At 38.4% G+C, this 14,187-nt stretch overlaps 1 protein-coding gene across 3 annotated transcripts in view; it reads right to left on the bottom strand.

Moving 5' to 3' along the window:
* The window catches only part of CUNH11orf54 (chromosome unknown C11orf54 homolog), a 28,331-nt gene that overhangs the window by 12,966 nt on the left and 1,178 nt on the right, over nucleotides 1–14,187 (bottom strand). For 2 of the 3 annotated variants that reach the window (XM_027849375.1, XM_027849376.1), the window contains exons 2-3: nucleotides 10,412–10,473; nucleotides 5,565–5,663 (exon numbers count right to left, since the gene is read on the bottom strand). In XM_027849375.1, coding sequence (XP_027705176.1) covers nucleotides 5,565–5,663; nucleotides 10,412–10,469 — 157 coding nt within the window. In that variant the 5' untranslated portion in view covers nucleotides 10,470–10,473. Of the gene's footprint in view, nucleotides 1–5,564; nucleotides 5,664–10,411; nucleotides 10,559–14,187 lie in introns of all 3 variants that reach the window. The other variant, XM_027849374.1, reaches the window with a different exon arrangement.

Genomic DNA, 14,187 nt, shown 5'->3' with positions numbered 1-14,187 from the left:
CTCTACTCGCACAGCCACAACCCAAATCCAGGCCTTCATCCCCTCTTATCTGGACCATTTATTTCAATAATAGTCCTAATAATAATGAAATCCTAACTGTTTCCCTGTACCAGTCTCTTCCTCCCACAATCAGTCCTTCCCACAGTTTCCCAATTGATTTTCCTAAAGCCCAAGTCTGACCACGTTGTACCCCAGCTCAAGAAGCGCCGATGCCTCCTTCTGTCTGTCTCTCTGCTTCTACTTGTATTCCCATGCTTAGCTCCATGCCTGACCTATAGTAGCACTTAATAAATGTTTGCTGAATTAATAGACAAGTTAAATGGTTTAGCCAAGGTCACACAAGTAGTAAACAGCAGTAAGTAACTGAATGTAGGTAGTCTTACTCCAGGTACCGTATTCTTTGTGTCACAGCATACTTTCATTGTCTTTTGGGCCATGTAAAATTTTTATGTAGATTATGGTGTTTAACTATTTGTGGTTACATATAACACCACTAGAAGACTGCTGGTATTAAAAATGATTTTCAGGGCACAGGACCTGGGAATCAGTAAGGCCAGGTTTGAAATCTTGCCTCAGACACTTAATAGCTGTGTGACCCAGGGAAAATCACTTAACCTCTCTGTGCTGCAGTTTCTTTATGTAAAATGAGGAGATGAGATGGCTGCTGAGGTCCTTTCTTATTCTAAATGTATGATCCTTTCCCATATGCAATCTAATCCATACTTTTCTTTCTATTCAATTCTGGATGGAAGGACAGATGAGATTGCCCAGATCTTCAGGACACATGCTGAGGACTACACCCAAATAGAAGACCTTACAAAGAGAATGTAGTCTAGGTGGAATTCTTAACCTGCACTGACTGAGTAGAAGATGGATCTTTTTGTATAGATGGGAGTAGTCTGACTACAGAGGAATGATCAGAGTCATATACCTAGCCCCTCATTATAATATTTATTCTCTCCTTAATTGTTAACCAATCAGAGTTGATTCTTGCCTGTCGAGAACACCCACTCTTCCAAGGGTATATAAGCATCAAGAGGCCTCTACGAGGGGTTTTTGGTTCACCAAAGAAAGACAAATGACCATCCTTTTGTTAATTATTTACTAGCCAACAAGTCTCTAAAACTTTTCATTGCCACAAGTTCAAACAGTCACTTTTAAGAGCATGATTAGTGAGTAGTTTGAGTGAATAAGATACTTGTAGTGTGCTTAGCACAGAGAATGGCACACAGTAAGCACTGTATAAATGTTCATTCCCCCTCCTTTCCCTTCTCCAGTTTATCTGAAAAAGAACTGACCCAATATGAATCAACACTGTGATCCGATGCTCAAAACAGCTTCTATGATCTTGAGGTTGCATGAAGAAAGGCTTCCAAGAAGGGAGGGGATACTCCCCTGGACTCTGCCCTCGATGGGTCATGTCTGGAGCACTATGTTCAGTCCTGGGTTTCACATTTCAAAAAGGACATTCATAAGTTGGAGACTGTTCAGAAGAAAGCCACAAGAATGGGGGGGAGGGAGGAACATTATTTCCCAAAAGATAAATGGTTAAAGAATATGAAAAAACAGTTCTCAAAAGAATAAATGAAAGCTATCAACAACCATAAGGAAATAAAAATCTTCCAGATCACTAATCATAAGACAAATGCAAATTAAGACAACTAAGGTTCCACTTCATAGATGTCAGATTAGCAAAAGATAACAAAAACAGAAATAACAATCATTGGAGAGGATGTGAAATACAGAAACAATAATCCAAGTGAAATTGTAAACTGATCCAACTATTCTGGAAAGCCATTTGGAACTATACCCAAAAAAGTCACTAAACTAGTATACACTTTTTTTTCATTAATAAATTTATTTATTTTTAGTTTTCAACATTTACTTCCATAAGATTTCCAAATTTTCACCCCATCTCGCCCCTCTTCCCACCCCACGATGGCATGCATTCTGAATATCCCTTCCCCTAGTCTGCCTTCCCTTCTATCTCTCCCCCCCCTTCTCTTATACCCTTCCCCTTCTATTTTCCTGTAGGGCAGGATAGATTTCTGTACCCCATTTCCTGTATTTCTTATTTCCCAGTTGCATGTGAAAACATTTTTTTAAACATGTGTTTTTAAAACTTTGGGTTCCAAATCTTCTCCCTTCCTTCCTCCCTCCCCACCTACCCTCATTGATAAGGCAAGCAACTAAATATAGGTTATACATGTACAGTTATGCAAAACACTTCCATAGTAGACATGCTATGAAAAACTAACTCTATTTCCCTTAATCCTATCCTGCCCCCCCACTTATTTTATTCTTTCTTTTGACCCTGTCCCTTTCCCAATCTGCCCTCCTCTCTATCATCCCCCTACTCTCGTCCCCATCCCCCCCTATTTTCCTGTAGGGTAAGACAGATTTCCATACCCAACTGAGTGTGTATGTTATTCCCTCCTTAAGTCAAATCCTATGAGAATAAGATTCACTCATTCCCTCTTACTTTTCCCCTGTTTCCCCTCCACTGTAAGAGCCTTTTCTTACCTGTTTTTTTTTTGTGAGATAATTTACCCTATTCTACCTCTCCCTTTCTCCTTCTCCTAGTATAATCCTCTCTCTTCCCTTAATTTTATTCTCCATATATATGACCCCTTCATCTTCAACTCACCCTGTGCCCTCTATTTATCTATTTATCTATCTGTCTATATATACATACATATAATTTTTTTCCCTCCAACTACCACAATACTGACAAAGGTCTCATGAGTTACAAATATCATCTTTCCATGTAGGAATGTAAGCAGTTAAATGTTAATAAGTGTCTTATGATTTCTCTTTCTTGTTTACCTCTTCATGTTCCACTTGAGTCTTGTATTTGAAAGTCAAATTTTCTATTCAGCTCTGGTCTTTTCATCAAGAATGCTTGAAAATCCTCTATTTCCCTGAATGACCTTTTTTTTCTCCTGAAGGATTATACTCAGTTTTGCTGGGTAGGTAATTCTTGGTTGTAATCCTATCTCCTTTGCCCTCCAGAATATTATATCCCATGCACTGTGGTCCCTTAATGTAGTAGCTGCTAAATCTTGTGTTATCCTGATCGTGTTTCCACAATACTTGAATTGTTTCTTTCTGGCTGCTTGTAATATTTTCTCCTTGACCTGGGAACTCTGGAATTTGGCTACAATATTCCTAGGAGTTTTCCTTTGGGAATTTCTTTCAGGAGGAGATCGATGGATTCTTTCAATTTCTATTGTGCCCTCTGATTCTAAAATATCAGGGCAGTTTTCCTTGATAATTTCTTGAAAGATGATGTCTAGGCTCTTTTTTTGATCATGGCTTTCAGATAGTCCAATAATTTTAAAATTCTCTCTCCTGGATCTATTTTTCAGGTCAGTTGTTTTTCCAATGAGATATTTCATATTATTTTCTAATTTTTCATTCTTTTGGATTTGTTTTACAGTGTCTTGATTTCTCATAAAGTCACTAGCTTCCAATTGCTCTATTCTAATTTTTAAGGAAGTATTTTCTTTAGTAATCTTTTGGACTTCCTTTTCCATTTGGCCAATTTTACTTTTTAGGGCATTCTTCTTCTAATTGGCTTTTTGGACCTCTTTTGCCATTTGGGTGAGGCTATTTTTTAAGGTGTTATTTTCTTCAGTATTTTTTTGGGTCTTCTTTAGCAAGCTGTTGACTTGTTTTTCATGTTTTTCTTGCATTACTCTCATTTCTCTTCCCAGTTTTTCCTGTACTTCTCTTACTTGCTTCTCAAAATCCCTTTTGAGCTCTTCCAAGCCCTGGGACTAATTCATATTTTTCTTGGAGGCTTTGGATGTAGGAGCTTTGACTTTGTGGTCTTCTTCTGGTTGTATGTTTTGATATTCTTTGTCACCAAAGTAAGATAATATAGTCTGACTCTTTTTGTGCTGCTAACTCATGATCCCGGCCAATTACTTGAGTTTTAAACTCTTTGTTAAGGTAAGAGTCTGCTTCCAATGTGGAGAATGTACTGTTCGAAGTTTCAGGGGTTTGTAAGCTGTTTTCAGAGATACTTCTAGGGACCTGTAAATTTTCAGTTCTTCCAAGGTGGTATGATAAGGTGCGAGGTGTTTCCTCTCCACCGCCACAACAAGCTCCACCATGCCAGCACTCCTCCTCGCCCCAGGACCACCACCCAGAACTGTGACCCAGATCCAGGCACAGGCAAAGCTAGAGATTCCTGCCTCAGCACTGGCAAAGAGATCCCTGTAATGCCCCTCTGATCAGCCACTCGATTCCCCCTCAGTCTTTGGGCCGGAAGCTCAGGAGGCAGCCATGGCCCACACTCAGGATTTGTGGCTGAAACCTAGCTTCTTCTCTCACCGCAGTCACAGACTTTTCCCACTGACCTTCTAAATTGTCTTTGGTATTCGTGGATTAAGAAGTCTGGAAATCACCACACTGCGATTCAGTCCTCTGAGGCCTGCTCCAGGTTCACTGTGGCTTGTGCACCCACATCGAACTGCACTCCTCTCCCCATCCAGTGCGATGTACCTTTCTGATCAACTGTCCAGGTTGTCTTGGGCTGGAAATTTGTTTCACTCTGTCTTTTTGTGGGTTCTGCTGCTTTAGAATTTGTTTAGAGCCATTTTTTATAGGTATTTGTAGGGGTTTGGGGGACAGCTCCAGCAAGTCACTGCTTTCATTCCGCCATCTACTAGTATACACTTTGACTTAATGTTGCTGCCACTACTATATGTTCCATAGAGATCAAAAAGAGAGAGGGAAAGATCGATATGTACAAAAATATTTATAGTAGCACTTTTTTATAGGAAAGAATTGGAAACAAAGTGGGTATCTGTCATCTGCAGACTGGACGAAAAAATTATAGAATAGAAATAGAATGGAATATTATTATGCCATAAGAAAAGATGGAAGGGACCCAGTTCAATAGAGAGTGGGCAGAAAAAAGAGAACAATTTATATGATGACTAAAATATTGCAAAGGAAAACAACTTTGAAAGATTTAGCACTGATCAATCCAACAACCAATCACATTTCCAGGGGAGTTATAATGAAGCATTCTTCCTATCCCTTGGGGGAAAGGGAATAGACCCTAGGTACAAATCTAGGCACACATTTTTAGACATGACCAATATGTGAATATTTTGCCTGACTACTGTGTTCTGAAGAATGTTTTTTTTTGGGGGGTGGAAGAGAATTGTGAGGGGAAATGGCAGTAGTGACAGAAGGACAAAAAAAAGAAAGGAAGACACGCCAGTGATACATTAAAAAAAATGCACAGAAGAAAGCAGAAGAAAACTCAGACAAGCAGAGCTTGCTAAATTTAAAATATACTTTACAAAACCAAGCTGTATGTAATACATTCAGTTTCATAGTCTCTTCTTTGTATGCAGAAATGTTCATGTTTATGTTTGTCAAGTTCATAATATTAAATAATATTAAAAAATGAAATTAAAAAAATATTCTCATGATTGGAAAGTATCACTTGTTGTTCCAAGTGAAGATAACTATTTAAGTAAACATGTGCTGGTTACATAATATAACTGTGATTAAAAAGCAGAGAATCAATGAAAAGAAAGAATTACCTTTAACAGGAAATGTATATGGTTCCTTAGTCAGATCAGGGCAATCAACTACAGAGACCTGGACCTCAGCAAAATTATTTTTAAGTCCATTCTGTAGAACTAATATGTAGAGAGGAAAAAGTTATTCATTTAACACAAGTTAATAACTGGCAACCATATGTCAAATCTTCCCTAAACATTCTGTACTTTATGTTTTCCACTAAACTTATAGGAAAAAAATAAAAAGTCCTTTCTAATAAAAAGTCCTTTCTAAGTTAAGAAATTTATTTTTTGTAATCTGTCACCACTTAATGGAAAAAAAGTACTTCCTTATTATTAATATACTCAGAACTATGCAGTAAAGAGGCACAATCATATCTCATTTTGTACAGAATAAAATTCTAAAAATAAAAACAGCTAATCTAGAACGATTACAGATCAATGGCAATAATTCAGACCACAAATTTTCTTGGTATTGTCTGTACTGGTGGTGTCACACTCAAACAGAAATGTAAGCATATTGGTTTACTTTTAAATTGCAATACTATCTATTTTTTTGTACTTTTATTTATTTTGCAATTATATTTTAATCTAGTTTGGCCTGCACTCAGGAGTGTTGCAGGTCCCAGGTGGCTCCCATATGTTTGACACCTTTGGTCTAAACACTGAACCAGGAAAAATCTTTTTATAAAGGAGTTTAAATGTTGGAGATGTTAATGAAGGTAATGAAAAATTCCTTGACCATAGATACCTCAAAAGAAAAGGATAAATTTTTATCTAGATTACTTCCATACAGTTCCATCATCTACTTATCATCAGTTGCTATAAAATAGTGATGCCTCTCCATTTCCTTTACTTGTACCAAACGATAAGTGATGATATCTTGCCTAGGAAAAACTGTGATTTGAAGTTCAAAGAAGTCCTCTCCTGAAGTTTTGAGATTGTTAGCTTTTCCCCCAGGGGTCTTTACAATAGTAATCCTGGGTTTAACTACCTTCAGGGGAATTCAGTGGGACTGGCAGCAATGGGGTCTGTAGGTTTGGTGAGTTTGGGTCTATCATCTAATGATGGCCTTAAGTGTAGTGAATCTCATGGTAGCCTTGGGGCTTACAAACTTGGTGATTCGTTGACTGAGGCCCCTAACCGTGAGGACCTTGGTGCTGAAGACCTTGATGTCCTCTCTGTAGGCACTGATAGAGTCGTAGGCTTGCATCTTCTTTAGCCTTTTCTCCTTAGCAAAGCTTAAGCTCCTCAGAAATTTAGAGCCAACACCTTTCAGAGACTCATATTTGTGGGCTTCGGTTTCTTGATGCCACTTGTGAGACTGGTTGTGGCTTAGACTTGGCCATCTGTACATGACTACTTCTGCTGCTGGGGACCATGAGGCCTCTTTTCCTCAAGCTCCTAAATCAGGCCTGTACACGGCACACCAAAACCGTAAAGGATGTAAAACAGGCCTACATAACATACCGTCTGAGGACTCTGTGTTGTGCAGGCCTGCTCTAAATCCACACCCTCTTCCACCCTGCAATAGCCTCCTACCTGACTCCCTCCTTCCCACATCTTAACCTCTCAATATCTCAACAATCTCTCTTTTCTCTCCTTTCAAAAAAAGATGTCACCCTTGTGCCAAAGTGAGCTTTTCTGCCTGCACAACTGAGGGTTCTCTAGATGCTTCTCGTTTCATCAATTATTTGTCCTCTCTCTCATGTTCACTTTCTTCTTCTCTTCAGGCTACTACCCTAGATCATGTCACTTCCACATGTCTCATCTTTCCCTTCTCTTTGCTACTAAACTTTTTTTGGGGGGTCAACTATAGATAGTTTTGAGAAATCAGATCATATCAGTCAGATGCAGTCTTTAACAGAATAAAAAACACACTAGAAATGTACCACCAAACTTCTAAATTTCTTGCTTCCACTTCCTTACTACTCATTCACTTTTCAATCTCTTGCAATTTGGTATAATTTTCACCACTATATGAAAACAGCTTTCTCCAAGGTCACTGACAATCTAATTATCACTAAATCCAAAATTCTCATTTCTCTTTGACTTCCTTGTAGCATTTAACACTGTTGTCTACCTTTCTTTTTTGATATTATCTCCTTCCATGGCTTCTATGACACAGCAGTCATACAGTTCACCAACTTTTCTGACCAATTTTCATTTTTCCTAGCTCTACATCCTCTACCCACACCTCGAAAATGAGTAGGAGGTTATACTTGTCTTATCTTTCTACACTCTCTTCCTTAGCCATCACCATGGCTTCATGGTGGTGGCTATACACTGACTTCAAAATCTATATCCTTACCTACCATCCCTCCCAAGAGCAACAGTCCTGTATTTCTAACTGCCTACTAGCACCTCAAACTCAACACATCTAAAAACATACTCATAATCTGTTTTCCCAAAACCTGTTTTCCCCCAACACCTATTTTCCATTTCTCTTGGTGGCACCACCATCTTCCCATTCAATGAGGCTTATAATTTCAGTCATCTCTGGCTGTTTTGCCTCCTTTATCCCTCATATTCACTTATCTTCCAAGTCCTGTTGATTCCACTTCTGCAATATCTCTCACATCTGTCTCTCCTCTCAACTTCCACTGAAACTACTCTTGTTTAGATAGTTTCATCTCTTCTTTCTTAGATTCATACAACAGCCTCCATATTGGTCTTCCTGCCTCCAGTGTATCCTCTTCATCAATCTATCCTTCAAACATTATTCAAGTAATCTTTCTAATGTATGACTGATCAATCTTGTTACTTTTCAATACAGAAACCATCAGGGGGTCCTCTCTGCCTACCATGTTAATAGCTAAATAAAGTGTGAACCCCAGATTTAAAGCTATCCATAATCTAGTTCTAATATATCTTTCCAGCCTTAACTCACAACACTTCGGTTCCCCAATTTCATTCTGCTCATTCCTCTTATTGTAACTTTGCTCATATTATCTAGCACACTTGGATAATTTCCCTCCTAATCATTTCCTTCTGGTGAAATGTCTCCCTCCCCCAATCCCTCCCCACCCTTGGAATGAATGGTCATTCACTCCTTAAATTTGTCAAAATACTTTGCCAGGACTTCCTTGTATTAGTCTCACTCTCTTGTATCACAGTTATTAATGTATACATATTTTCTTCTTACTACATCAGCAATCCTTTTAGAGAAAGATTTTTATTATATCAATCTCTGGCATTAATCTACAATTCAGCATCCCTATGTGTAAGATACTAGATGTACTAGATACTATGTGCTAGATACTAGATGTTCCAAGTTGATCAATAAAAGAAAGATTTTCTATAAAAAGGCATGCCAATTTCTATTAAGGAAATGTTGTAAAAGCCATGAAGAAACTAAGGGATATTTATATCTGTATTATGAAATAAACTGTGACCACCCAGGAAAAACAGATGCACAGACACCTATCACTGACTAGAGAAATGTATGGGTGACAGAAAGCCTTAGCCCCTTTTAAGATTGTAAGCTAAGAACTATCTTTTGTCTTTCTCTGTGTTCCCAGAGCTTAGCACAGTATCTAGAATATAGTAGGTATTTAATAAATATTGTTAACTGACAGAAAAAATATGAAAACTGAAGGCACAGCAATATGACAAGAAAGAAATCTGGGCATTTTCCTGGCTGTCTGCCATTTCAAGTAAAGACATTTGAAAAGGACCTACTCCAATAGCAAATACTTAATAGTTTTTTTTTTTTAAACTTCTGGTCACATGGAAGTCTGAGAAAGCTATCAATACAGAAATAAAGCAGCAAGAGAAACCTGAGCATATTTCTGAACAGCCTGTTTCATCAAGCTAGGTTGGAACAACAATATTAATTCGGTAAGACTGTTAAACAAAACAATCAACTGATACTCAATAGGATTGTTATATGTTTAGAGCTTATTCTAACTAGCAGAAATTTAATAAAACATGAAGTTGCTGCCACTGCCTGGGCCTTGAAATGAATTCCACACACATTTATTAAGTGCCTACTTTATACAGAGCCCTCTGGTGGGTGCTGGGGTGGTGAGGGGGAGGAGGACTTGCAAAACTTCAACATTTCAAAATGGCTGTGATTTGATTAGAGTGGGCACTGCTGCCACCAATCAGATTTAAATTCCTTTTATACCTTACTAGATGATTTCACTGAGGTGTTGTGGTAAAAAATATTCATTACTTGGTGCTCAACCTGGTGAGCAGCCTCTCCACACATTAGCAAGCTGGTCTTCCCATGAGAGTTACACTGAACCTGTCTTTCCTCAAGGCCTCCACTCACTTTTGAGAGCCCAAGGTCACCTTCACACCATGAAGAGGCATCAAGGGAGAACATGAGTGAAAGCTGAGGAAGGTATAAAAAGAATAAGATATGGTTCCCAATCCTCATTGGGCTTACGAGGCTGTGTTCAAGTGGCTGTGACCACAAACACAATCATATCAAATGTAATGTGGCAAGTGTATAAGAGGGAAGGGAAGTACTTCATCTCAGGAAGTAAAACTAATTTCTGACTTGGGATCAGATAGATTTGGAAACTGTGATTTTCATAGTTACTTTCCCTCAATAAAACTTGTATTTTGGTTTAAATTTATGTTCTATAATGGTGAGATTTTGTTATATTATTTTTTTTTGTGATTATGACAAAATTTCTGGCTCTGTATCCCAAGCTAAGGCTGAATTTATTATTCTTTGAAGTACAAAAGAGTTATTTCTAATTCAAAGGGAGAAAAAATGTATTCATATAATAACTTACTTTAATACTTTAAGAACCCATGATTGAAGAGGAAAAAAATCATGTAAATAACAACTTTCACAATTACATGTTCTAGATTAATTTTAAAACCCCAAAGCTGCCACAATTGTTTGTACTTACCCCCAACAAGTTCTTCTAAGCTTGGCACATGAAAAGAAAACTTCTCAACACTTGCCATTTTGCTATGCACAAAGTTGGAGGAAAAAAGATACTTTAGGCTAATTTACTAGCACTCACAGCATACCAGATATACACACAGCTGTTAACCTGTCAATGAACATAAAGAATGGCTTTTAGGTTTCTGTTGGCATGTAACTGTGTGACTCAAAAATGATGCATTTGTTTTCCTTTTTTTGGGGGGGAGGGGAGGAAGATGATGAGACACCAAGAATGACAAGTGCTCCTTCTAAATCCTCCAAAAAAGTTACCTTCTATTTATTTTGTATATAGTGATAGGGCGAGAGGCAGTGTGCTGTAATGAACAGAGAATTGGATTCCAAATCAGATCAGATATCTGACCCATACTGTCTGTGTGACCTCCTGGCAAATCACTTAACCTCTCTGCCCTAGTGAATTTTCTTAAGACTACAGTATATAATTTGCAGAGAATGGGCTAATCTGCTTTGGCAGAGGAAGCTTCCTTATCTGTGAATTCTTCATACTAATGAAAGCACAGGGCCAGTCCCTATACTCTTAGAAGATCACAGGACCACAAATTTAGTGCTTGAAGGGACCTTACTAAGGAAATCAGAGTCCAACATGATTGCCTATTTTGCAGATGAGGAAATTGAAGAACTGAGAGGTTAAATGATTCCAATATATGAATCCACATCCTGACTTCAAATCTAGTGCCTATCCCATGTCTCTGCCAATAGAACATATACTTGAGGGAAGGAATTGTTTCATTTTTGTCTTCGTATCTCCAGAGCCTTGTAAATGCTTGTAGATTATCTCAGTTTGGAGGAAATGTAGACAAAACTGTAATTGACCACTGGAAGGGAGAAGGAAGGAACAAGCACTTATATAACACCTGCTATGTGCTGGGGGGGGTGTTAGATGCTTTTTTTTTAAGCAAATATTATCTCATTTGATCTTCACAACAATCCTGGGAAGGTAGGTGCTATTATTATTCCCATTTAACTGTTGATAAAACTGAAGCAGACAGAAGTAAAGTGACTTGCTTGGGATCACACAGCCAGTAAGTATCTGAAGCCCAATTTGAACTCAGATATTCCTGTTTCTAGGCCAGTTTCTCAAGGGATCCCAAAGTGAAATGTGATCCACACTCATCACTTCTTTCAAAATCCGAGTCAACAGTATGAACCCCCTCACCTGAGAAAGGCCTAAAACCTAGATTGGCCAATCAGGAGACAGACATTTTGGCCTACTCTGACCTTAATCTACCATAATGCCTTGCATGCTCTGGCATAACAAACATGTTTTGCTTCCTCTCTGAGTGAATCCAAAATTCTCCCTCCTGTGTCAGCAACTACAAGGCAGAATGAAGCTGACTAGGAGTATTCTTCTGCCAAGGACAAGGCACCTTGACACAGATACTACCTTGAATAATGGGACTTTCCTTATCTTGGCATCTTATAGACACATGTTATGTTATATTATATTATGTCATGTTAATGATAGAAGAAACACAGATATCCTGGGTCTATACTTTCAATTGAAACTTTGACACTTTTCCTATCTTATTGTATTTACAACCTATCCAATTTAGAAATTCCTTTCTCATATCATGGTTAAAACATATGGAGACTATAATTTTGGTTGACACAGACATCCTGAGTTGGGATTACACTAAGTGTATAAAGGGTCTTCTTCAGCTTGCTTATCTCTGAGTCAGAATTATTTTCTAGGTCCCATGTATACATGTATTCTGCTACTTTAAGGCGAATAAACAATACATACATATCCCCTAGCTTGTTTGCCTCCTTTAGCCAAACTTCCAAGTCGACAATAGTTAACTTCCCTAAAAAGTCTTCCTTGATAATCTACCTCCCAACCCCATGATTCTCATTCCACAATATATAAGTATATGTGTGTGTGTATGTGTGTGTATACATATATATGCTGTATTTTGTACTTGCTTCTATATTGTTGTTAAAAATCACCTCTCGGAATCTAAACTAAATTTAAAAATCCTAGGATAGCATCTTCTACTTGATGATATCTCTTCCCTGAGGGCCTGCCTCTTTCAGTGCCAGTTTTCATTTTTCCCAATTCAAAGAAGTTGACTTCCTGACTTCAGGAACTGTAAGTTTTCCTCACAAGAACAAGCATCAGATGCTGAATAAGATGAGGGTGGCAGTTAGTAGATTAACACTGAGTTAGGGAGAATGGGGTTTTATTGCTGTAGCTACATCAAGGACAGCAGGTACATTAAAAAGAAAATTAGTAACAATTCTTTCTCTTTAATAGAGAAGAGCAATTTACTCAATAGTAGGTGTTCAATTTGATTGCTTAAAAGTAGGTATTATACCATTGTATAATACAATAAATGCAAACTTTTAAAAATACTGATAACTTATTACTTGTATTATATTAATTAGCTGCTTGAAGTTAAATCTTAGTTAAAAACAGCAACCTCCACACACCAAAAGCTTTTCTATATTTCTTGTTTGTTTACCTGACCCAGGGCAAATTCCTTCTCAGTACCCCAGGCAATTTTCCAAGACTCTAAATTGCAGAGTGGTTTGGTGCCTTCTGTATAGACAGAGGGGGCCTTTCTCCAAAGAGAGTTTCCTACCCTTGAAATGACAAGTCTGATCCAAAAAAAAAGATTCTCCATCCCCCCTTCCTTAGCCACCCCCAAAAAACAACACCCCTTAATCTTCCCCTTCCCTATGGGCTGGCACATAAAATGGATAGCTTGTACAAAGGTTGTACATTTAAATGGACCTTTGGCTGTTAAGCATTACTAGCCAAGCATTCGGCAAGCAAAGCATGATGACCCTTGCGCGGGATTTCACACCAGTACAGATAAGTGGGGAACCAAAAAGCAGAATGGACCTTTCCAAATTTGGAATGACCACAGTCAAAACATAAAGACCTAGTGGTTGGGGCCCCCTGTGTCAGGTGCTAATAATTCAGAGATATGATACAGGGGGAAACGGAAACACAGATCCAGCCTCCCCAGCAGAAGTTCACAGCTTGAGAGAGTAGGAGGCATATATACAGGAGGAAAAAGACTTAAGAAAGCTTCAGGAAGGAATAATACCAATAGCAATAATAGCTAGCATCTATATGGCATTATAAAGTTTGTAAAGTCCTTTCCCCTATTTTCTTAGAACCAGGAAGAAAGGTAATATTATTAGGGGCAGCTAAGTGGTGCTGTGGATTGAATGCTGGACTTGGAGTAAGGAAGAACTGAGTTCAATTTCTACCTCAGACACTTACATAGCTATATGATCCAGGGTGAGTCCCAGCCAGTTTCCTCATCAGTAAAATAAAGGATCAAACAAGGTTAACACCTGTAAAGCACTCTGTAAACTTTAATGGGCTATATAAATGCCAAACATCACTAACCCCATTTTATAGATGATGAAACAGGTTAAAATCTGTTGCCACGGCCTGTTGATTTCACCTTTGTAACATCTCTCCTGGGACACTGCTACCACTACCCTGGTGCAAGCCCTCACCAGCTCACACTTGAACTACAGCAATAGTGTTATTGCTGTAGTTCATGTGCTAGTGAGCCTGCTGCCTCAAGGCTCTCCCCACTCCGTAATACATTCAGCTGTCAGAATGATTTTCCTAAAATGTCACCCCCTACTCAATAAAGTCCAGTAGCTCCCTATCACCTCCAGGAGCAACTACAAAATCTTTTGTTTGGCATCTGGTGCCTTTCATCAGCTGGTCCCCTCCTGTACTCTCAAACCTTCTCT

Source organism: Vombatus ursinus, unplaced genomic scaffold, assembly GCF_900497805.2.
Source record: "Vombatus ursinus unplaced genomic scaffold, bare-nosed wombat genome assembly UNPS02007344.1, whole genome shotgun sequence".
Classification (NCBI taxonomy): Eukaryota; Metazoa; Chordata; class Mammalia; order Diprotodontia; family Vombatidae; genus Vombatus; species Vombatus ursinus.
This window is presented reverse-complemented; position numbering and strand designations above follow the sequence as displayed.